This window comes from Stenella coeruleoalba (genome assembly GCF_951394435.1).
Source record: "Stenella coeruleoalba genome assembly, chromosome: 5".
Taxonomy (NCBI): Eukaryota; Metazoa; Chordata; class Mammalia; order Artiodactyla; family Delphinidae; genus Stenella; species Stenella coeruleoalba.
In genome coordinates this window covers 86,436,367-86,460,781 of record NC_137150.1, presented here as the reverse complement: position 1 = coordinate 86,460,781, position 24,415 = coordinate 86,436,367, and the positions used below count along the sequence as shown (strand labels likewise).

The 24,415-nt window shown below is 39.7% G+C and overlaps 1 protein-coding gene across 11 annotated transcripts in view; it reads left to right on the top strand.

Moving 5' to 3' along the window:
• The window catches only part of PHLDB2 (pleckstrin homology like domain family B member 2), a 130,107-nt gene that overhangs the window by 14,022 nt on the left and 91,670 nt on the right, over positions 1-24,415 (top strand). For 10 of the 11 annotated variants that reach the window (XM_079921609.1, XM_079921618.1, XM_079921611.1 and 7 more), the window contains exon 2: positions 10,093-11,441. In XM_079921609.1, coding sequence (XP_079777735.1) covers positions 10,107-11,441 — 1,335 coding nt within the window. In that variant the 5' untranslated portion in view covers positions 10,093-10,106. Of the gene's footprint in view, positions 1-10,091; positions 11,442-24,415 lie in introns of those variants that run through there. The other variant, XM_079921610.1, reaches the window with a different exon arrangement.

The window sequence follows — 24,415 nt, the reverse complement described above, 5'->3', positions numbered from 1 at the left end:
TCTCCTTGGGTTTATCCTGCCTGGGACTCCCTGCACTTTTTGGGCTTTGGTGGCAATTTACTTTCCCATGTTAGGGAAGTTTTCAATCATAATCTCTTCAAATATTTTCTCGGGTCCTTTCTCTCTCTCTTCTCCTTCTGGGACCCCTATAATGTGAATGTTGTTGCATTTAATGTTGTCCCAGAGGTCTCTTAGGCTGTCTTCATTTCTTTTCATTCTTTTTTCTTATTCTGTTCCACAGCTGTGAATTCCACCATTGTGTCTTCCAAGTCAGTTATCCATTCTTCTGCCCTAGTTATTCTGTTATTGATTCCTTCTAGTCTATTTTTCATTTCAGTTATTGCATTGTTAGTCTCTGTTTGTTCTTCTAGGTGTTTGTTCTTTTATTCTTTTAGGTCTTTGTTAAATATTTCTTGTGTCTTCTTGATCTTTGCCTCCATTCTTTTTCCGAGGTCCTGAATCATCTTCGCTATCATTATTCTGAATTCTTTTTCTGGAAGGTTGCCTATCTCCACCTCATTTATTTTTTTGTGGGGGGGATTATCTTGTTCGTTCATCTGGTACATAGTCCTCTGTCTTTTTATTTTGTCTTTCTTTCTGTGAGTGTGGTTTTCGTTCCACAGGCTGCAGAATTGAAAAGCTGTTTTAATAATGATATAAACACAAATGTGAGTCCAATTGGTAAAAGTCACATCTTGAATATTTAGATAAAAGTCAGGAGTTTTGCAAGTGGGAAGGGAATTTGAATGACCCAGATTTTTTTGAGGTTTTTCCTGCTTTCTGTCCTTCTTCCCCTGCCTTCCTCACAGGCTGGAAAGAGTTATCACAGGAAGCATGCAGCCAAATTCCTTGGGTGGTCTAAAGAATATTTTAAAGTTCAGGCAGACAAGTCTTATTCAAGGGACTGGCACAAAATGGTTTAAACATCCCTATTGATGTTTTACCCTCTTTACAAGAGTCCTCTAAGATTCTTAAGAATTCCTCATATAAAACAATCTAGACTTATTTAAAAGGAACCTCTGTTACAGGAGATAAAGATCCTCATTTGAATATGTTTTTTGCTATTGATTGTGATTACCTTTAAGAAACATTGGATGCCGTCTGGACTTCTTTTGACAGAGCTTAGACTTCAGTGGGCTGGAGATGACAGAAAGGAATGGTACCATGGGCTAGACTGATTTATTGTGATAGGAAGAAGCCGAAACTTTTTTTTTTTTTTTTACTTTTTGTCATCACTTCTTCCATCTCTCATGTCCTCCCCCTATTCCCCATCACGCCCCAGTCCCTTCTGTGCTCCCTTCCTCCCTGTGGCATCATCTGATACTTTTGTTCTTTCCTTAATGGTCTCCCTTACCTCTTCTTTTAGTTGTTTTCAGAACATAATAAAGTAAAAATTCAAAAGGGAAAACAAGAAAACCAAGAAAGGAACTGTGTAATCAGTGTCCTGAGATCATATCAGCATTCCAGTGGTCCTCCCTTTCTCCCCAGCCTGCCATGCATCACCCCGACACCTGGCAAATTCTGAGGATGCCTCAACTTGCCTGGGTTCTGAAGAGCCTCCTCTGACAGTCACACAGTCTTTGTGCCTTTTAGACTGCTATGGGCATGTGGGCAGTGTATGTCTGTCTCTGTGTGTCTGTGAACGTGTGTCTGTCTGCATACAGTAAGATTTACTGTTGTAACAGGCTCAATCTGAAAGAACAAAACATCCTCCTTATTCTTGGGTCCTTTTGAGAGATAAAAATGCCCTCCTTGGAGATTATCAATGTATCTGCATGTATCTAGTAGATAATAATTATTTTGTTCAAAAAGGCTGATCTTTAAATGACAGAGAACATGGCGCAAGGAATGAGGAATGAGAATCCATTTGCTGCTCTGTTTATTTGCAAAAAACCAATAAGGGCTCAGTGTCCACTAAGAGAAGTTTGGTTTTATGGTTTTTGTTTTTTTCTTCCCTGCGCTGAGACGTAAAATCTTGAGTGTGGAGGAAGAGTTTAAAGGAACAGAGTTTAGGAGGCCAGGTTGCATGAATGGGAGATGAAGTTCTGTGGGGATGGATGTTGAGACAGTGGGAAGGTCCAGATTTAGGGATGCTTACAAAACCTGTGCATGGGGGCTTCTCTGGTGGTGCAGTGGTTAAGAATCCACCTGCCAATGCAGGGGACATGGGTTTGAGCCCTGGTCTGGGAAGATCCCATGTGCCGCGGAGCAACTAAACCTGTGCGCCACAACTACTGAGCCTGTGCTCTAGAGTCCACGTGCCACAACTACTGAAGCCCAAGCACCTAGAGCCCGTGCTCTGCAACAAGAGAAGCCACCGCAATGAGAAGCCCACGCACCACAACGAAGAGTAGCCCCCGCTCTCCGCAACTAGAGAAAGCCGCGCACAGCAACAAAGAGCCAAAGCAGCCAAAATAAATAAGTAAAATAAATAAATTAAAAAACAAAACAAAACCTGTGCATAGGAGGGGATATTTGAAGAAGAGAGGATCTGGGAAGGTGTTTGCCAGTGGGTGTGGGGCTGTGTGGAGAGGTGTGGCTTGTGTGTAGAGAAGCAGGAGGCTGAGGATTTAGTGATGAAAGGAAATACTTGTGAAAAAGGAGGGTATATTTGCAAAGGCGGAGTCCAGAGGACTGAGGGTTTGTTTAACTGAGGATGGTGTTTGGATAACGGAGGGTGGGGAAAACAGGCTGCTTTTGGATGTCTGAAATGAGAATATTGCTAGAGAAGGAAGTGGTTGTTCCTGAAGCTTCTAAGTAGTCCCCCTCCCCCTTCATCATGTTTCCATGTTGGGATTAGTGGGAGAAGAGGGAGGTTTTTGTGTCCATTGTTCTCCATTCTTAAGCTTGGAGTTTGGGGCTGAAATAGATTTCTTAGTTTTTCCTATTCAGTCCTCTAAAAGCTTCTTCCCTCAGGCACCACTGGTCACCACAGAACTGCCGCCCCCCCCACCTCCACCTCCCCAATGGCACTGCTTCTGACAGACTGCTCTAAGCTGGTGTCTGAATTCAATTACGTGTCATCAGTACGTGCTTTAAAACATTGCCATACCGTAAACGTCAGTGCTGAAAGAGGCCAGCCTGTGGACCACCAGTGTGCTGGGAGAGTTTGAAACACCAGGCATCAACCACTGTCTGTGGCAAAATGTGCTCCCAGAGCCAGCACCTCAGCTCTAAGGCCCCTCATAAGAAAAACAGAGACTCAACCTTTTTCATAAAGTGGAAATTTTAGCCTAAACCCTCCTGATTTTTTGGGTAAGATTCTTTTTCTGAATTTGCTTCTGTAATCTACATCCATCCCCTTTCCCCAGCCATGTGAAAAGATTTCCACTTTCCTATCACTTGCTCTTGCACTCCCCCTTTGATTAATTCCTGCTATATTGGGTGATCCTGAGAAGTGTTTGTGCACGGCGATGTAAAATGACAAGTAAAGTGTTGTATAATTTAAGAATCCTCCAAACTCTTGGTATAAATTACCTGGAAAACTGCATTTATATATATAGGCCAGACTTTAAGACTCCTACTTCTAATGCAACACACACAACACAGCACAGTAAATACTTCATTTTAATTTGTTCGTTTTTTAAAACTTTGCTCCCTGGGTGTATATTCATTATCTTGAAACCAAGATCCCTACAACTCTGGCCATCACAGTGCTCTGAAGTCACCATCAGTGACTTACAGTTTGGATGGGATTAGCTTCACTGTGGTGTTATTTGGTACAAATGGAGCAGGAGAATTATATTTTAAAACATATACCAGCATTGTGGCAAAGAGGAAAGAATCTACCAAGAAACTTTCAAACATGATCCCTGAGATTAGTTTTTCCTATAATTTTCTTCTTAAGGGAGAATGTACCGTGACTTTCCGTGGTACCTTCCAGAGATCTCTAAATGACTCCTGGCATTTTCTAATCGACAATGAGATGATATACGTTTCAGGTGATAAAATAACAAGAGAGCTCTGGAGGGATTAAATTTATGGATTGGAAAGTAAGCCCAAATGTTTCAACACACATTAACTTCTTTCCTGTTTAGACGACCCGGTGTTGTCTCTTCTTTCAGATGGGCACCAGATGCCTTCTTCCCTTCTCCACACCGGTTCTGTTTCTGTGCGTATGCGTGCAGTATATGGAGCCGTTAGTGCCCTTGGGGCTGTTTTACTTCCACAATAACATAATGCAGTGATTTTATAATTTCCATCAGACTTCTTTTTTGTTTACATAAAATGTACAGGAAAGCAAAAAGAAATACACCAGCGGAGATCAAGAAGCCAGGCTAGAAACCTCGGAGAATTCCTCACCTTTCTTACATGTGTTAACATAGACCTCTCTCCGGCCGCCCTCTCTCTTGTGTGTCACTTTGACAACACCTCTTGCAGTGTGCCCTTTCACCTCTCACAGCCCTAGTTCTTCCTCTGCTTTCTTTTCCTAACCTCAGCTGCAGTCTCTAATACAGTGTCTGCAGGGCTCCATCGCGTTGCTCTCTCCCTCACTGCTGGGGAATTATACCCAGTCTCTCCCATTGTATCCTCTGCCCTCCTGCCTCTACTCTCCTTGCCTTAGCTCTCATCCTCATTCAGAGTACATTACTGCTTCCTGTTCTACATTTCCCTATGCTTTTCCCACCTCTAGGCCTCCACTCGTGTGATCTCATCCGCAATGAAAAGAACACCCTGGAACTGGGGAAGGAGAGAGAGGTATCATGAACCATTATTGTCACTCCTAGGGTCAGAAAGACCACCTGTGTGATTCTCCACCTTTTGAGTTGAATTGATTTATGGGATTAAGAGATCTCAAATTGACACAAGTATACATACATATGTACTCAGCTATGGTAAACTCAGCTTCAGGAAAATGAGTGAATTACATGTTTATACTTGATGATAAATCTTTAAGTGTACAACTTTTTACACATCCTTAACGGACCCAATAAGGTTGAACTGAAAAACCAGGGTATCAAACATGAATATCTTAAAATATTCTCTGGAATGTTCTTCCCTCCAGATCATCTGTAGCTTTCTTCTGCAATATGTGTGGTGGAGAAATGTTGCATGGCTGTTTCTCAGATGTGGTTTATTATTTGCAAATGTCCTGCTTGTCTCTTCCCTAGAGACTGTAAAGCTGATCTTCCAGCTAGTACTACTGTGGAATATTCTGGTGTTATATTTTGTTTGGCCAACTAAACTGCGTCAATAATTACATTTTTTGGCCATGGTGAGTTTTGGCTGAGCTGCGAGGCATGAGAAATCTTAGTTACCTGACCAGGGATCGAACCTGTGCCCCCTGGAGTGGAAGCATGGAGTCCTAACTACTGGACCCCCAGGGAATTCCCACTAATTAAATTTTTTGATTAAAAAAAAAGTGTATGTGAGGAGGAGAGAGGGGCCAAGTGTTGCCACCCTGTAGGGTAGTAAGAATACCCTTTAGTAGTTTGATACTATGTAGTTTTGTTGGAAGAGGGAATGATATTTGGTAATATTTTGTTTGGGTGATTAAGTAGCATTTGCAACTGCAAACCGGTTGAAATACATTAATACATTTTATTATCTAAAATGACATTAATGTCCTATGCTGCTGAGTCAAAAATTAAGCTTTTAAGTATCCTTTTTGACATAAACCCTCAATTCTGTGCCGTTAGAGCAAATATTGAAAATGCAGAGTTTGGGTTCAGTGCTTAGCTTCTGACTTCCATTAAACAGCATCTGCTCTGCCTTGCTTTCTGGATGGCTAACTCTGCACTATCTTAGCTCTGTTTCCTATTTTGTATGCACTACTTTATAACCAAAGTCTTCCCCACTAACTGGCTTTAATTTTTTTCTTGTTATTCTAACATCTCACTTATGGATTTCCCTTTGTATCCTTATCTAAAATATCCTAAATGGTTGGAGGATTGCTGTCCAATTTAAACCACACTTAAGATAGGCATAGACTTGGACCCCAGAGAGCATATCTTACATGGTGGTGGAGATGGGAAAGGATTTAGAGAACTATGAGAGAGAAATACATAGTTATTAAATATAGAAAATAACTGTTGCTTTTTTCCTACACAATTTTTGTTATTAATTCTGTCAGAGACAGGATGTTTGCTGGATGTACCAGTAGTCTGACCTTAGATGGGCTTGAGATTTTGTTTATATTTTTAAAACCACAAAATTTTAGGTGTGGAGGTGGCTTTATGCTACCATTGGAGAATACCCATCAGATTCCCTTTCTTCAATAGGACTTAACTCCATTGTCATTTCTTTCCATGATAACTTCCCCAGACTACCAGTCTCACTGGGTTAGCCCCTCTCCATGCTCCTTTACCGATCTGTCAATCAATCCTCTATCAAGGCATGCATCACACCATATAGCATTTATTCATATGTGTGTTTTCCCCTTTGGACTGTGAGCTATGTGAAGGCAGGAAATGGTATCTTTGACCACATATTTTCCAGGGCCTAGCTTAAAGCCTGGTTTATAGTAGGCACTTAATGAAGATTAACACCTCCACAGTAACACACAACTCCCGAATCTCAGTGGCTTAAGACGATCTTGGATTGGCAGAGACCCTGCTCTCTATTGCCCTCACTGAGGGAGGTAGGCTAAGACTTGGATACAAGTGAGTCATCTTAGCAGGGGATGGAGATGGCGAATCATGCTCCAGCTCTTGGTGTTTCAGCTTGGAACTGACATGTCACTTTCTCTCCTGTTTCATTGATCGAAACAAGGGACATAGCCACACCTAATGTCATGGGGATGAGACAGAACAGCACTGCTTTGTTTCTGAAAGGAGAGAACAGGAATAATAGTGAGCAACACTAGTGCCTGTTAAGCTGAAGTCCGATACATGGTAGGCACTTAATACCTAGTCAATGAATGAGGAACCTGAAACTACCTGTTAGGATTTTAATTTTTTTCTATACAATAAGCAGAATCACTCCAAGTAATGAAATAATCTAATAACTACATTAAAAAATGAGAATACTAAATATATCATCTAAGCCATATTCAGCAAACATCTGGAGACTTTTTTTTTTTTTTTTTTTTTGCGGTACGCAGGCCTCTCACTGTTGTGGCCTCTCCTGTTGCGGAGCACAGGCTCCGGATGCGCAGGCTCAGCGGCCATGGCTCATGGGCCCAGCCGCTCCGCGGCACGTGGGATCTTCCCGGACTGCGGCCCGAACCCGTGTCCCCAGCATCGGCAGGCGGACTCTCAACCACTGCGCCACCAGGGAAGCCCTGGAGACTTTTTTTGTAACCACTCTGTTCACTTTATTCATATTAGGTTAGGTGTTATGTTTGATTTTGCAGTTTTTCAGATGCATAAAGTATGGAATGGGTAAATTTGCATAATTGTCATTTTTGCCTGAGTCATTTAGAAAATTTGGAAAAAATGTTGAAGTCTTCAAATATTTACGTATTTAGTCTGATGAAGAAGTTCTTTAAAGTAACCTTTTTCGGAAGAGTTAATATCTGGATCAAAAATTGGACAAGAGCTTAGGAAAATAAGAGTCTAATCAACTTAAAAATGAAGTATTGCTGCAGATTGTATGCTAATATTTTACACTAATTTTTTTTCTTCATTGTTAAGGTAACCCAAACACATTGTATAAAATGTGGAACATACAAACTAGTTTGAGAAAGGTGAATTAAAAATCACTGGTGTGATTTCTTTTATTCCATTGTTCTTGTTATAGAATACGCATATGGACAAGGGAAGAGAAGATATTGGCTTGTAATGGGGGGTAACAGTGGAAATATCCAGAAATGATCAGATTGAAACTATGGATTAAGGACAATATTGATAGGATTTGTTGATGGATAAAATGAGGAAGGAGGGAATAGAGAAGTGATAGAGATGGTAGAGGATAGAGGATATAGTGATAGAGGGGATCAGTGATGATTCCCCAGATTTTCACTTGAACATCTATGTGTAATCCATGTGTATTTGTGGGTGTATATATAAGACTGCACTCATTGTATGTGTGGTTTTTAAAATTTACTTAACATTATATTAATGTATTTTTAATGCTATAAACATACCTTGAAATAAGATTTTAAATGGCTTAATATTCACTCATATGATATGCTATAGCTTTTGATTTTCTCCCTTATTTTGGGGGCAATTAAGGTGTTTTTTCCCCTTTAATAAATAACATGGTAATGTTCCCAGGATCCACCTACTTCCTTGTCTCCTCAATTCAAAAACATTTAACTTGAGGGAATTGACCAATGTTTTCTGGAATTTCAACATAGCAGACCAGCATGTGATAAAGTTAGTCGGGAATAGAAGGAACCAAGACTAGAGATCATCGTGGTTTCAGTCTTCCAAGGGGGCATGGTGAGATATAGCTCAAAGCAGACTGGTGTTGCCTTCGAGGTCAGAACTGGTAGTGGCGGACAATTGCTGAGAGGGACATTTTTCCTGGATGCAGAGATGGCACTGTCCCCGAGGAATGAAAGACCTGGCAAGAGCCAGAGGGCAGGGCCAGATCCCAGCTGGGAGGCAATTCTAAAGGAGAATCTCAAACATTTTTTTGAGATCCACTTCAAAAGACAATCATGCTTTTATCCATCAGGGTAGGGCTTTGGGTTGGAGGATAAGGTACCCAAAGCAGAGCTTCCTGTGGGAAGCTGCAGCTTTGAGGGGTAGGAGGACTCAGCCCATCTCTAGGATTTAAGCAGCCAAACTGTTTCTTTGCCCCACTCTCTGGGTAAGAAGCAGTTCCTTATTGGGCTGCCTGCATTTGCCCAGGAAATCTCTGAGGCTGAGCAAGCAAGGTGAAGGTCCTCCATCTGTGGCTGGGAGGGAGTGGGGAAGGCTGTGATGGACATTGAAAACTTGCGTTCATTGAGTGTCTCACCTCTGGGGCGATGGGAGTCAGGAGGGGCTGGAGATACGATAGAAATACTAGAAAACCCTCTGCCTTAAACTTGTGTCTTGGTCACACATTATGATATTGATTACTAACCATAAGTAATACTGTTTACATATAGTGCAGAGATGCAGTAACCAGTGTTTGAGGTGCCTAAGGAGTTGGAGGACCGTCTTAGCAGTACCTGAGTTCAAATTTATGTTTAAATTGTGTTTTCACTTTGATGATAACTTAAAGAAAATATTTTTATCCGTTTGAAATATAAGGCTTCACATTTACAGTGATAATTTGTGATTAAAAAGACATTTTCATAGACTAAAACTGCAGTTTCTTAGGTTAATATTGTTCAAACTAGGGTCCACAACATATTCTTATGGGTACATCCATTAAAAAAATTTTCTTTTCATCGTGGAAAATAGAATCCTAATCTGATCCTGGAAGAATGGGTGGGTTCGGATGGGTGCAAGAGGAGAAAGGTGTTTCCATGAGAGGAGAGAGTTAGATCAAGGATGATCATGGTGCCTCTGGGATGCCTGGGAACTTGAAGGATGCGTCAGTTTCAGGTTTTTAACTACTCCACCCTGACCCTGATATGTCAGGAATATGGGGAACACTTCTTCCTCTACTATTACCTACGTTTCTCTGGTGGATGCGGGAGCCTTTATTATGTCTTTTTGTTGAGAAGGTAACTCTCATAGTCCCCCTTTAAAGAATCATCTTCTAACCCTCATGTTATTGATCAGCGTCTAACACAAAATTTTCTTTCTCTGCCAGAATGTGAATGTAGTTTCCTCAGGACTTAACTTCTGAGCGGTTAATGATTCTTGCAGAGACATCTAAAGGAAGGCCCATTGCAGCATCCCTTTGGGTTTTTGCTAGGTACTCAGGAAGCAGGTGGTCCTCCACGGACTAGAAAACTAAAGGGACATTGTCTTTTTTAGGTACCAACCTCATCTTGCACTTGTACTTGGTTAGGGATTTGTCCCTCTCAAATTTCATTGATGTCCTCTTGAGTTATTTGTCTTTTGTACAAGAAACATCCCAGATCAGTGATCTTTATTCATCTTCATTTTGCAAGACAGCTTTTCTAGGTTTATTACTAAAACAACGTTTGTGTTAATTACAACAGATTGGACTGCAAAGCTATTTGTACTGATGTAGGCTGAAAAATGTGGTTCGTCTTTTGAAATCTTCTTTGTTAAGTAAAGCTTTCTCTTTTTTTTTCCTTTACAGATTCCAACAAGATTATGGCAGAGCAGAGCCACATGCAAAAGCAGCTGGATTTACAGAATGGTAGCTTAGAGGCGGGCTTTGTGGCGAATTCCCTCGAAAACGATTCCCAAAACATGATGGAGAGCCTGAGCCCGAAGAAATATTCTTCCAGTCTGAGATTTAAAACCAATGGAGACTATTCTGGTTCCTATTTGACCCTCTCACAACCTGTGCCTGCTAAAAGAAGCCCTTCTCCTTTGGGAACCAGTGTCAGAAGTAGCCCCTCCTTGGCCAAAATCCAGGGAACCAAGCAGTTCTCTTGTGACGGAAATGACAAAAATATTTCCGTGAAACCTCCCACCCCTTTACGCAGCACTTCACCCTCTCTTAGCGGATATCCACTTGGGAGAACAGACTTTGATCATTTGACAGGCCGGGACACTGAAAGGTCCTTGAGGCTTTCAGAGAAGCCTCCCTATTCCAAATACAGCTCAAGGAATAAATCCCACGACAATGTCTACTTTCTTGGAGGGCTGGAAGGCCGAAAAGCATCCGGCTCACTCCTGACCATGTGGAATGGAAGTTCCCTGGGCGATACTGGCTCCTTGCCCATCGGTAGGTCAGGGGCAGCCAGCATGCCTTCAAGCCCAAAGCAAGCCAGGAAAATAAGCATCCAGGACAACCTGACACTTCAGCCCAAGGTGACCAGACACAAGGATCTGGCATCTGAAAACATCAGTTTAAGAACTAGGAAGTACTCGGGCAGCAGCCTCAGTCACATGGGCGCCTACAGCCGATCTCTCCCCAGGCTGCACAGAGCCACAGAGAACCAGCTGGCACCGCTCAGTTTGCCTCCAAGAAGCTCTCTGGGCAATTACAAACGAACGAAACTGGGGGAAAAGGATCTACCTCATAGCATCACAGACAATGACAATTACCTGAATTTTTCTTCTTTGAGCTCAGGAGCTTTACCCTATAAAACCTCTGCCTCTGAGGGCAATCCTTATGTGAGTTCCACCCTCAGCGTCCCTGCCAGTCCTCGAGTGGCCCGGAAGATGCTGCTGGCCTCCACCTCCTCCTGTACCTCTGATGACCTGGATAGGGCTTCCTACTTGGGGACCAGCCCAGGTCATTCCTTCCCTCCCGGAGAGCTTGACAGAGCGTTTGCGGCCAGGAGGAACTACTCGTGTGGGTCTGTTGAGTTTGATGATGCCGATCCGGACAGCCTCAGACAGGCCTCAGGAACCCCCCAGCCTGTCCTTCGGGAACGGAAAAGCAGCATTAGCTCCATTTCAGGACGAGACGACCTGATGGATTATCACCGGCGGCAGAGGGAGGAGAGACTCAGGGAGCAGGAGATGGAGCGATTGGTAATCTTCTCATCTGACTTGACCTCACTGTTTCATTGAATAACTTCTTGGAGACAAACCCCAAGGATATATGTGTAGAATTTCCATGGGCACCAGCCACTGGTCCCTTCCTAGATTTCCTCCTGCTAACCTTCCTCTTCCCAGATCACTATTATTAGTCACAAATGGATAGTTTGAAGGCCTGCGTGTGCCTAATGTTATGTTAAGTTGCTCTGCAGAGGTCTCACAAGTATGAATTCTTGATAAATCTAACAAAGATAGCTGTGAATTTTACTGAATTACTTTAAAAGTCTTACAAACTTCTCTCTTAAGACTATGAGGAAACACTGATTTGTATTACTTATGTCATCAAATTTGCATGTATATGCTATGAAGGTAATAATCAGTGAAATGACAACTCATTGGAAATTAGGCAGTAAGTTTCTCTGTATAGCAAGTTGTCTGTAAAGTTGAAAGGTTGCCCCAGTGGTGCTCAACCTTTTTTCTGCACTGTATATAGACACACACACACCATAGTCCCTTCAGCCATATCTTAATACATATAGTGACTCCAAACTACACACGCTCAAAAAGAATTACTGAGTTGTCTTTTTCTATGGATTTATGATTACTGTAAAAATATTGAAAATCATAAGAAAAGAGGAAACAGGAGAGTCCCACTAATGAATAAGAACAAACTGCTGCATTTTTCTATTTTCTTTTAAGCATAATTTTTTAGGGTGAATACCTTAAGATTATTTTGATTCATTAATGATTAATGATTTCCTTAATGTGGGAAGCTGCAGGATGGTAAAGCTGATTTATAGAAGTGTAGGAGTATCAAAAGTATTTTAGTTACTAAAAGAAATATGCTGGAATAAGATTTCTGAATCACATACAAAGCTAGTTAATGCCCTACAGGACAATAAAATTGTAACTTCTGGATTATAATGAACAGAAACTTTTGCATCTATACAGGACAGAATTTGCTTGAAATTTTAGAAAAATAATTATTCACATCACTCACAGTTTTTGATAAGTTAATGTCTATCCTTACAGAGTTTCCAAATATCCTAATCACTAATAGTGAATGAAAACGAATGTGTATACCCCCAGAGAATTTGGTATTCTGTGGGTGGATGTTAGATGGTGCTCCAGTATGGCAGTTCCTTTGTTATCATAAATAATCTCCAAAGATTTTTCATGATCACAAAAGGCATTGTATTTGGGCCTGATTCATTGACATAAGCTAGAAAAACTTTTAATTAGCATGTAAAAGCCTTCTTGTCTATAGATAGCAAATCTAGTGCTATAACTGTGCTGAACAACTGTCATTGATAAAGCCAGAGAATCAACTTCTATGATTTATTAAGTTACCTAGGAGAGCATTTCAATGGCTTCATCACTCCAGAGGTCTTCCTTAAATGCTTTTATTTACTCTTCTGTTCTAAGGGTAGGAAACCAAACTCTTATTTATTTATTTATTTTTATTTTTGGCTGTATTGGGTCTTTCTTGCTGCACGCGGGCTTTCTCTAGTTGAGGTTAGAGGGGCTACTCTTTGTTGTGGTGCGCAAGCTTCTCATTGTGGTGGCTTCTCTTGTTGCTGAGCATGGGCTCTAGGCCAGCACGTGGGCTCGGTAGTTGTGGCTTGCAGCCTCTAGAGCACAGGCTCAGTAGTTGTGGCGCACAGGCTTAGTTGCTCTGCGGCATGTGGGATCTTCCTGGACCAGGGCTTGAACCTGTGTCCCCTGCATTGGCAGGAGGATTCTTAACCACTGCGCCACCAGGGAAGTCCCAAACTGGTTTCATCTTTAGCACTTATAAGAGTTGGTGAATTTTTCTTTCCTCTAGTTTTCCCAAATCTGCTAAGGTTCCTGGCTATCCAGCAAGTGACCTTTTTACTGCCTATAAGGTTGGTGCCCTGTAAGCCACAAACAGGTCCTAGTTCAACTTCTTGGGAGAAGCTTTGAGTATTAGCTTCAGATATGAAGTTATAACCCTTTCTCCTTAATAAGGGGCTTGTCATATCTGATGAAGTGAGGCTAATTTTTAAGTAAGACACTCTACATTTGGCCTCTGTTGTATTGTCCATTTGTCTGATTATATTCCAGTAAAAGGGAGGACAGATTCTTATTGAGCCCATGCAAATAATGTTAGTGCCATTAAAAAGTCTCAGAAAAAAATGTTTCTTCCTGAATCTGAAGGACCAAGGAGAACAAACTAACATTAAAAGAATGTTTCATTTAGTTTGCAACATCGGAGCCAACTAAATTGATGGTTAGAGATAGATCAGCATGAAGGCTAAAAGGGTTTTCCCCATCAGAAGATAGAACATTAAGATAATGCCAATAATTTTCCAAAATACATGTCCACATTCATAAATTAGATTTCCAGTTTCAGTTCAATCTGTTCTATGTAATTAATTCTTATTCCTCTAACCTTGGGTCATTAATTTGATTTCATGAAGTTGTCTATTTCTGAACTAAAAGAAGTCCTGAAAATCTGATTTAGCCTCTAGTACTATCTCATACTTGTCTATGTAATGTCAGCTCTTCTGTCAGCCTCTGACCCTAAGTCCATTCTTTGAATATCAAGAGTGAAGAGTATCTGGTAAAGTTCTGTCCACGAGGCTCTGAGACTGTCTTTCTTTGTTAAAGGCAGAACCTCACCTATAACTTAAGCAGAGTCTTTAGGAAAGCATGAGAGGAAATCGTGGACTACTGGGTGAGGGTAAAAGTAAGTGGCTATGGTTAATCTACGGTTAATTTAACAAACAGTTTCAACGAGAAAGAGAATTTAAATCTTCTATTAGGCAATAAGATGTTGATCTTATTTTTTTTTAATAAATTCATTTATTTTATTTATTTATTTTTGGCTGCGTTGGGGCTTCGTTGCTATGCGCGGGCTTTCTCTAGTTGTAGCGAGAGGGGGCTACTCTTCATTGCAGTGCACGGGCTTCTCATTGCGGTGGCTTCTCTTGTTGTGGAGAACGGGCTCTAGGCACGCAGGCTTCAGTAGTTGTGGCATGCAGGCTGAGTAGTTGTGGCTCGTGGGCTCTAGAGCGCAGGCTCAGTAGATGTGGCACATGGGCTTAGTTGCTCCATGGTATGTGGGATCTTCCCAGACCAGGGCTCAAACCCATGTCCCTTGCATTGGCAGGTGGATTCTTAACCACTGAACCACCAGGGAAGCCCATGTTGGTCTTATTTAATCAGTGTTTCCCCTGAGGGTGAGAACGTATTACAGAGAGTGAGGACGTTGACATATATCCAGGGCCTTTCTGTAAAGTATGCAATCACTGAACTTTATGTTGTAATATTTTGCCTGTACGAAATTAGCCTAGGGAAGGCTGAGCTTCTCGTTTGATTTGACAAATCTTCCTATGCATTTCTTGATAGTGTTGAGCTATTTATCAAGAAGGGGCTTAACAAATAAACCTAATTATTTCTAGCATTCTTCTTTTTGTAAGGTTAAGAAAAAAATTCTTTGTCATTGCCCAATAGTCCTCTGGGAAAACTTAAAGACAGTTCAAATGTAGAAGGTATCTTGGAAAAAATTTGTTTTCCTGAATTTAAGGTCTGATCTTGGGAAGGCGAAATCAAATATTAATCAGAGATTATGTTATTTGAATAATGTAGCGTTGTGGATGCCTGAGAAAAATGAATGTTCGCAGTTTGGTTACCTAATAAAGTGAGAATAAGTTATTTATTATAAACAATAAATCTTAAAATAATCAGATGAGGAACTGTTTTTGGTCATTTTAAATATGCAAGTATATATCCCAGTTAGGACATGCCACAAAAGATTACTCTTGTGAAATACTGAAACTCTTCTCTCTGGGCAGATTACAAAAAAAAATAAATAAACTTTTGCTATCTTTTGTAAGCATAGGCTGATTTCTCCAAGGTAAGTAAGTAAGTAATTTCAATAAGAGATAATTGCATTTTAGTTTTACATTAATAGGATACTTCTCATAAAAAAATTACTTCATAAATAAACTCATCAATGTTGTTCAAACTTTGCCAAAGTTTTAACATTTTATTACATCTTTACAGAATTAACTATTTGCAGATATTATAAAGTAAGTCAAATAAGCTCCCTTTCTGCAAATCTAAAATTTTTAATGTAACTTTATTTTATTAAAGTACAGTTGATTTACAGTATTGTATAACTTTCAGGTGTACAACATGGTGATTCAACATTTTTATAGACTATACTCTGCCTAAAGTTAGTATAAGATATTGACTGGGGGCTTCCCTGGTGGCGCAGTGGTTGAGAGTCCACCTGCCGATGCAGGGGACACGGGTTCGTGCCCCAGTCTGGGAAGACCCCACATGCTGTGGAGCAGCTGGGCCCGTGAGCCATGACCGCTGAGCCTGCGCGCCTGGAGCCTGTGCTCCGCAATGGGAGAGGCCACAGCAGTGAGAGGCCCGCGTACCGCAAAAAAAAAAAAAAAAAAAGATATTGGCTGTATTCCCTATACTGTACCATATATCCTTATAGTTTATTTATTTTATACATAGTAGTTTGTACCTCTTAATTCCCTACCGTTCTATTGCCTCTCCATCCCTCTCCCCACATGTTATCACCAGTTTGTTCTCTATATCTGTGAGTCTCTTTCTGTTTTGTTATGTTTATTCATTTGTTTTGTTGTTTAGATTCCACATGTAAGTGCTAACATACAGTATTTGTCTTTCTCTGGCTGACTTATTTCATTAAGCATAATATCCTCCAGGTCCATCCATGTTGTTGCAAATGGGAAAACTTCATTATTTTTTATGGCTGAGTAATATTCCATTGTCTGTATATACCACATCTTCTTTATCCATCTGTTGATGAACTCTTAGGTTGCTTCCATATCTTGGCTATTGTAAGTAATGCTGCTATGAACATTGGGGTGCGTATGTCTTCTCAAATTACTGATTTCTGTTTTCTTTGGGTATGTACCCAGAAGTAGAATTGCTGGATCATATGGTAGTTCTATTTTTAGTATTTTGAAGCATCTCCATACTGTTTTCCATAGTGGCTCTGCCAGTTTACATCCCCACCAACAGTTTACTAGGGTTGCCTTTTCTCCACATCCTCACCAGCATTTGTTATTTGTGGTCTTTTTGATGATAGCCATTTCGACAGGCGTGAGGGGATATCTCACTATGGTTATGGTTTGCATTTTTCTGATGATTAGCAATGTTGAGCATCTTTTCATGTGTCTGTTTACCATCTGTATGTCTTCTTTGGAAAAATGTCTTTTCAGGTCTTCCGCCTATTTTTAAATTGAGTTGTATGAGCTGTTTATATATTTTCGATATTAACCCCTTATTGAATATATCATTTGCAAATATTCTCCCATCCAGTAGGCTGTCTTTTTGTTTTATTGGTGGTTTCCTTTGCTTTGAAAAAGCTGTGAAGTTTAATTAGGTCCCACTTGTTTATTTTTGCTTTTGTTTCCTTTGCCTGAGGAGAAAGGTCCAAAAAAATACCGCTACAACTTATGTCAAAGAGTGTTCTGCCTATGTTTTCTTCTAGGAGTTTTATGGTTTCTGGTTTTACATTTAAGTCTTTAATCATTTTGAGTTTATTTTTGTATATGGTGTTAGAGAATGTTCTAATTTCATTCTTTCACATGTAGTTGTCCAGTTTTCCTAGCACCACTTGTTGGAGAGACTGTCTTTTTTCCATTGTATATTCTTGCCTCCTTTGTCACAGAGTAATTGACCATAAGTATATGGGTTTGTTTCTGTGCTCTCTATTCCTTTTTTAATTCCTTTAGATGGCAATTTAAGTTGTTTATTTGAGATTTTTCTTATTTCTTGAGATAGTCCTGTATTGCTATAAACTTCCCTCTTACAACCACTTTTTCTGTGTCCCATAGGTTTTGGAAAGTTGTGTTTTTTTTTTTTTAACTAATTATTTTATTTATTTTTGGCTGTGTTGGGTCTTTGTTGCTGCACATGGGCTTTCTCTAGTTGCAGTCAGCAGGGGCTACTCTTCATTGCAGTGTGCGGGCTTCTCATCTCGGTGGCTTCTCTTGTTGCAGAGCATGGGCTCTAGGTGCATGGGCTTCAGTAGTTATGGCATGTGGGCTCAGTAGTTGTGGCTCGTGGGCTCTAGAGCACAGTCTCAGTAGTTGTGGCACATGAGCTTAGTTGCTTCACGAAATGTGGGATATTCATGGGCCAGGGATTGAACCCATGTCCCCTGCATTGGCAGGCAGATTCTTAACCACTGTGCCACCAGGGAAGTCCCTGTGTATTTATTTTCATTTGTCTCAGGGTATTTTCTGGTTTCCTCTTTGATTTCTTCATTGGTCCACTGGTTTTTTAGTGGCATGTTGTTTAATCTCCGCATGTTTGTGTTTTTCCCTGTAATTGATTTTTAGTTTCATACCATGTGGTTGAAAAAGATGCTTGATATAATTTCTAGACTCTTAAATTTGTTGGGATTTGTTTTGTGTCCTAGCATGTGATCTTTCCTGGAGAATGTTCCACGTGCACTTAAAAAGAATGTGTATTCTGCTGTTTCTGAGCAGAATGTCCTGTAGATATCTGTTAAGTCCAACTGGTCTATATGTCATTTAAGACCATTGCTTTCTCATTGATTTTCTGTTTGGATGATCTGTCAATTGATGTAAGAGGGGTGTTAAAGTCCTCACTTTTATTGTATTATTGTTAATTTCCCCCTTTATGTCTGTTAATATTTACTTTATATATTCAGGTGCTCCTATATTAGGTATATGTTAACTAATACAGGAGCACCTAAATATGTTAATGAGTGTTATATCCTCTTCTCGTATTGATCCCTTTATCGTCATATAATGCCCTTCTTTGTCTTTGGATATAGACTTTGTTTTAAAGTCTACTTTGTCTGATATGAGTATTACTACCCTAGCTTTCTTACATTTCCATTTTCATGAAATATCTTTTTCCATCCCCTCACTTTCAGTCTGTGTGTGTTTTTAGCTCTGAAGTGAGTCTCTTGTAGGCAGCATATAGATGGGTCTTGTTTTTTTTTTATCCAATCAGGCATCCTGTGTCTTTTTTTTTTTTTTTTTTTGCGGTACGCGGGCCTCTCACTGTTGTGGTCCCTCCCGTTGCAGAGCACAGGCTCTGGACACGCAGCCTCAGCGGCCATGGCTCACGGGCCCAGCCGCTCCAAGGCACGTGGGATCTTCCCGGACCTGGGCACGAACCCGTGCCCCCTGCATCGGCAGGCGGACACTCAACCACTGTGCCACCAGGGAAGCCCATCATCCTATGTCTTTTGATTGGAGCATTTAGTTCATTGACATTTAAAGTGACTTTTTTTTTTTTTTTTGCGGTACATGGGCCTCTCACTGTTGTGGCCTCTCCCGTTGCGGAGCACAGGCTCTGGACGTGCAGGCTCAGTGGCCATGGCTCATGGGCCCAGCCGCTCTGTGGCATTTGGGATTTTCCTGGACTGGGGCACGAACCCGCGTCCCCTGCATCAGCAGGCGGACTCTCAACCACTGCGCCACCAGGGAAGCCCTAAAGTGACTATTGATAAGTGTGTACTTCTTGCCATTTTGTTACTTGTTTACTGGTTGTTATTGTAGTTCTTCTTGTTTTTTTCTCTTCTTTTAGTTTGTTCCCGTGTGGTTTGATGATTTTCTTCAGTGGTATGCTTGTGTTTCTTTCTCCTTAGTTTTTGTCTATCTATTGTAGGTTTTGATTTGTGGTAACCATGGGGTTCATATGTTGACCTATTTCTACTTGTTCTAAACTGATAGTCATTTAAATTCAAACACATTCTAAAAGATCTACGTTTTTTACTCCCCTCCCCCCCTTTTGGGTTTTTGATGTCATATTTTACATCTTCATGTCTATCCCATAACTGTTTATTGTAGTTATAGTTGATTTTACAATTTCTGTCTTTTAATCTTCATGCTCGATTATTTAAGTAGTTGATCCACAGTCTTTACTATATATTTGCCTTTATCTGTGGGATTTTTTCTTTCCTATAAACATTTTGTTGTAGCCTTTTCTTTTCCTCTTGGAGAAGACCCTTTAACACTTCTTTTAGGGTCACTTTAGTATCGCTGAACTCTTAGTTTTTGCTTGTCTGAGAAGTTCTTTATCTCTCCTTCACTTCTGAATAATAACCTTGCTGGGTAGAGTGTCCTAGGTCTTAGGTTTTTCCCTTTCAGCACTTTAAATATATCATGCCACTCCCTTCTGGCCTGCAAAGTTTCTGCAGAAAACTGTATTTTTTGGTGTATTCCTGGGGGGAGATGAGCTCAGCATCCTCCTTCTCCACTATCTTGATCTCCCTGACATCCAAATATGTAATTTTTTAATTTTTTAATTTTCATCAATTTTTGTTCTTCACGGTCTTCTTTCACTTTCTGGAACAATCAGACACTCCAGACAGAAGCCCTTAACTTAGGATATTGTAAACTGTGTTTAAGCTGACACATCACAGAACATAATTACTATTGATATAAAAAGGTTTGTCATAGTTATAAGTGTTTGGTTGAACACAAATTTTATGTTTTTCTTAATTTTACACTGTATATAGCAGTGTATATAGAAGCTTATCTTTTCAGTAAACTAGTAAAGAAGTTCAGAGAAGGTAATCTCTTTATGATAAAACTAATCCAAACTTATTTTAAAGATGAAATTAAGCTTGTATTATTCTGTACACTGATAAGACAAGGTAAAGACATATAGCTATTTTTTAAACCAAATTATCAAATCAGTGTTTGATAATTTGTGTAAGGATCCACTTTATTCATCTAAACTTGTTTTCTAAGGCAAAGAAAACTGCTTCTGAAATCAACAGTTTTGAAGAGGAAGGTCTTTTCTAAAGGAGAACACATTTAAATTTTTAGAATTTCCTTTTTATGTTTTTGGTATTTTGGGAATGTTAGATTTACTTAAATGCTTATTAGTCTCTATAAACCAATCATAATAGAGGTCCTTTATTTTAATGTATTATTATCCTCAGGAAGTAGGAAAATATTTCACTCACACACAGTGATTTTTTTTTTCTCAGTTACAGAGACTAGGTAAAAAAAATTGTCCTGATTTGAGTTCACAAATAGAAAAACAACAAACAAGTGAGAAATGATGACAAATAAATGCTCAGCCATCTCTCACCAGAGCAAGGGTAGCTTCCAGTTCTACCTGACAGTTCACCAAGTGGTCAGATCATAAAACCAGGTTCCCAGACATTGCACCATCAATGCGGATAACTATTGATTGTGTGCAATCCAAAACCCCGATCAAATGTAGACACGAATCAGAAACCCAGAGCAGGAAAACAACAATTTCAGAAGATAGTGAGTCAGTGAAGGTAAAATTCTACTGCCATATGGGGTTTACTCCAGGAGCCAAGAAAAGCTGTGCCTGGGCTTCCAGCCCATGAGCTATTCTTCACGAGCAGTACAGTTTAATTGACTCTACAGGATGAGTCCACTGGGACCTCCAAATTGTCAAAGCATAATTTTCAAAAAATAAACCCAACTCTTAGACAAATATAGAATTAATAGATGCCAAAAATTTATTGAATTCATTAATGAGGAAACCAAGCAGGATAAAGTTGATTCACTAAGCATAATTTCTGTAGTATATTTTAGCTTGAGTTGTGATTATCCCAGTGTTTCATTTGGATGTTTTTACTTGTGCAATCTTTATTTGAAAACTCAAGGTAATTATATGGAGTATAAAAGGCTGAACCCTAGTCATGAATCTCTAAGGGCCTACTAATGGGGTACAACTGCCCACAGTGAGTCAACATTAAATAGCTTCCAACTGCTGTGCTAGTCGAGTTGTTTTGTTTTTTTATAATTTTTCTTCTTTCTTGCTCTAAGCTGCCAATTTTTCTTTTGTCATTAAGCCAGCCTTCTTTTTTAAATGTATGATTTTTAGAAACCAGATATCAAGACTTGTTTAAAACTACTGCCAACTAAGAGTTACTAGATGCAAGTGAGGTCTTAAGAGGGTCCTGTGTGCACGAAGTGTGTGCACTTCAGCTCGTAGACCTTGTGACATCCTTCTGGGCTGGCCAGTGGTCATTTAAACTTCCCAGTTCTGAGCTGTTTTCCAAGTAGGGGAATGGATAAGGTACCTCTAGTGGGCTGGGATGCTGATCCTTTGACAAACTAGATGCTTGAAAGGCTAAAGAAATCATTACAAAGTAGACAGGATATTCTTTTATTCATCTCATTTGATACCTGCCTCCCTTCCAGTAATACAGAAGTAGTGATGCCCGTCTAGTTCATCTTACAGTCCAGGGCAGTTAAAGTCATTTTAGGAAGAAAAGGGGAAAATACAAAACTTAAAGCAAACCCTACTGCTATTAAGAGTATTCGTTTGGTTACATCACCAAAAGCATCTGTGTGCTATTGTGGAGAACCAATAGATTCCCACAAATTGAGTTGTAGCAATCCATTATTTTCTTTCTGGCTGATGGCAGTCATCTGTGGTACCTTGATAAACAGTATTGTCACTGTTTAGAACTATGTAGGGTCACACTTGGTGTTCATTTCTCCAGCAAGTTGTAATATGATGCCAGCTCTCATGAGGCACCATGGAATAAGGTTTTCTAACGTTTTACGTATTCTGCCACCCCGGAGATGAGGTTGACTTTCTTTCAAGACACGTAATAATACTTCCATGGTATTTATTATGTGAATAGGTGAAATGTCTGCGACAGTGATTCTCTACAATTTAGAAGATGTTTTGTTCTAATAGCGTTTCTGAAAGTGCTTTACAACTAAAGAATTTTAAGTTGCAAAGGGCTGGGACCATGCCTGTCTTGCTCACTGCTGTGCATCCACCTTGTAGCCAGATGGGTAGAGTATGGGAAACATTGTACACATGTTTTTAGAAAGAGTGAATGATATTCATTCTGGCTTTCCTTATTCTGTGGCCATAGGCTGCTCCCCTAGTTCCCAGCCATCTCAAACTTAAGTTTACATACTTAGTTCTTGGTAACAGTGAAGCTCTCCACAAAAGAATGCAAATATCTCAGCATAAATGCATTCTTTTTACTTCCAGAAACAGAAAATTCTCTTCCACTTTTCAATTAAAAAGAAAAAGATGAGAATGAGTTATTTTTCTTTATGCTGAAAAATTTGTAGCATTCTTTGTAAGAACTGGTGCTCTCCAGAATCATACAAAACCAAGGCTTGTGTACTTTTGAGTAGACAATAGGTCTAATGTTTCTAAAATTAACTAAAAGTATAATTGAGCATATTTAAGGAGTTATATAAAATGGAATTTTATAAAATAAAAGTGTATGTTCGCTAATCTCCTTAAGGTGGTAAGACAGATACTATTTTAAAGACCAGAGAGTAAACAGGCTTTATAATTCAGTTCTATAATTAGGAAAATTTCGGAACTCAAGAAGAGTGAGCATTGTCAGGTGAGAGTTAGTCTACCTGTGGATGTGTTTTGCTTTTATATCTGCTTCTTGCTGCCTTTACTTCCTAGTGACTCCTGACCCCAAAAGACAGTTTGGTCATTCAGACCTTTTTGTACTGTAAATTTGACACCACCTCTTCACTGGAAGCAGAAAGGACAGTGTTATAAGAATGTCTATGGCTTTCTAGCCATCTTCCTTTTTTCCTAAGAAGAATGTGTTTGAAATGTGAAGGCAAACTTAAGTATTGAAAGCTGTTTTGCACTCCCATCTGACTTGAAAGGCATCTGCTTCCTGATGTGGCCCTTCCTCTTGCTACATCCTGACTATAGTTTTAATTTAAAAAAAAAAACAAGGGTTGCAGTAGTGGGAAGTGAGTCAGTTAAACTGCAAATGGGGTGACAGGTTGGTTTACGAACCAAATAAATTTGATGGCTCACACTTTTTAAAGGGATATTTAGAAATTATGACTCTCTTCCTGTATTCTGTGTCAGAATGTCCATTCATTCATTAATTGATTTAATCTTCAGGTTTGAAATAAGCTTTAGAATGATTTGTTTCTGTGGAGCCTTGCTTTTCCTAGCTCTAATGTTTAAAACAGCCAGTCAGTTCTCTGCCCCCTTTACTTTCATGACTCATTTGGATGGTTTGCAGAGTGACGCAGAAATACAATGTGAGCCATAAATGTGAACCATGTATTTTAAAATTTTCTTATGTTGAGAAAAACTACAAAAAAAAAGATGAAATTAATTATAATATATTGGATATTGGTCAGCACAGGATGAGATTGGTAATACTGTCTACTTACTAAATAAGCTATCCATTCTCTAAGACAACTTCTTTAATTTCTAATAAAATAAGAGTAAGTCTATAACTAGTAGATAATATAAAGTAGACTGTTATCTATGGTCAGATCACCTTGGGTCATTAGAGAATAAAGACTTTATCTTTTAAATAGCAAATTGCTGGCATAAATGTAGATGTTCAGTAAATATTGAAGGAATTAATTCTTAGCAAATTAGAGTTGCCAACTGTCCCCAGTTAACTGAGAATAAAAAGTCTTTTTTTTTCTTCTTCAGTTGGAGGGCTAGATGGGTAGAAGAGGAATGGGAAGGGAAAAAATAGCATTTAGCAATAATCTAGTGACTCCACATTGGGGAAAAACTGAGCCAAAGTCTTAGCGTAATTTTGTGTTAAAATAGTCCCCTATACTTGAGAGCAAACCCTAGGTTCTTGTTCCAGTGACAGTACAAGCTCCTGCCTCTTGATGGTGCCACACATTTAAAAATCCCTGCTTAGACCTGAGGGATGTGTACTGTTCATCTTATGTAGCATAATTTAGCGTTCTCGGGCTGAATGCTGAAATACAGAATGTAACTTAGACTGAAAGGAGGCCCTGTATGCCACTATGTCTGGGAACAGTCACATTCTTTTTGTAAAAATGATAAATCAATATAGAAAACTGTACAAGCTACATGAATGAAAATACAGTATGTCAATACCAACAGGTACATGGGAGAGGGGTGATGAGGGAGGACTATTGGTTCTTCATAGGAAAAGTGATCCCCATATTTGTTGTTAAATTACTTAGTATTTCTAAATTAAAAGCCAT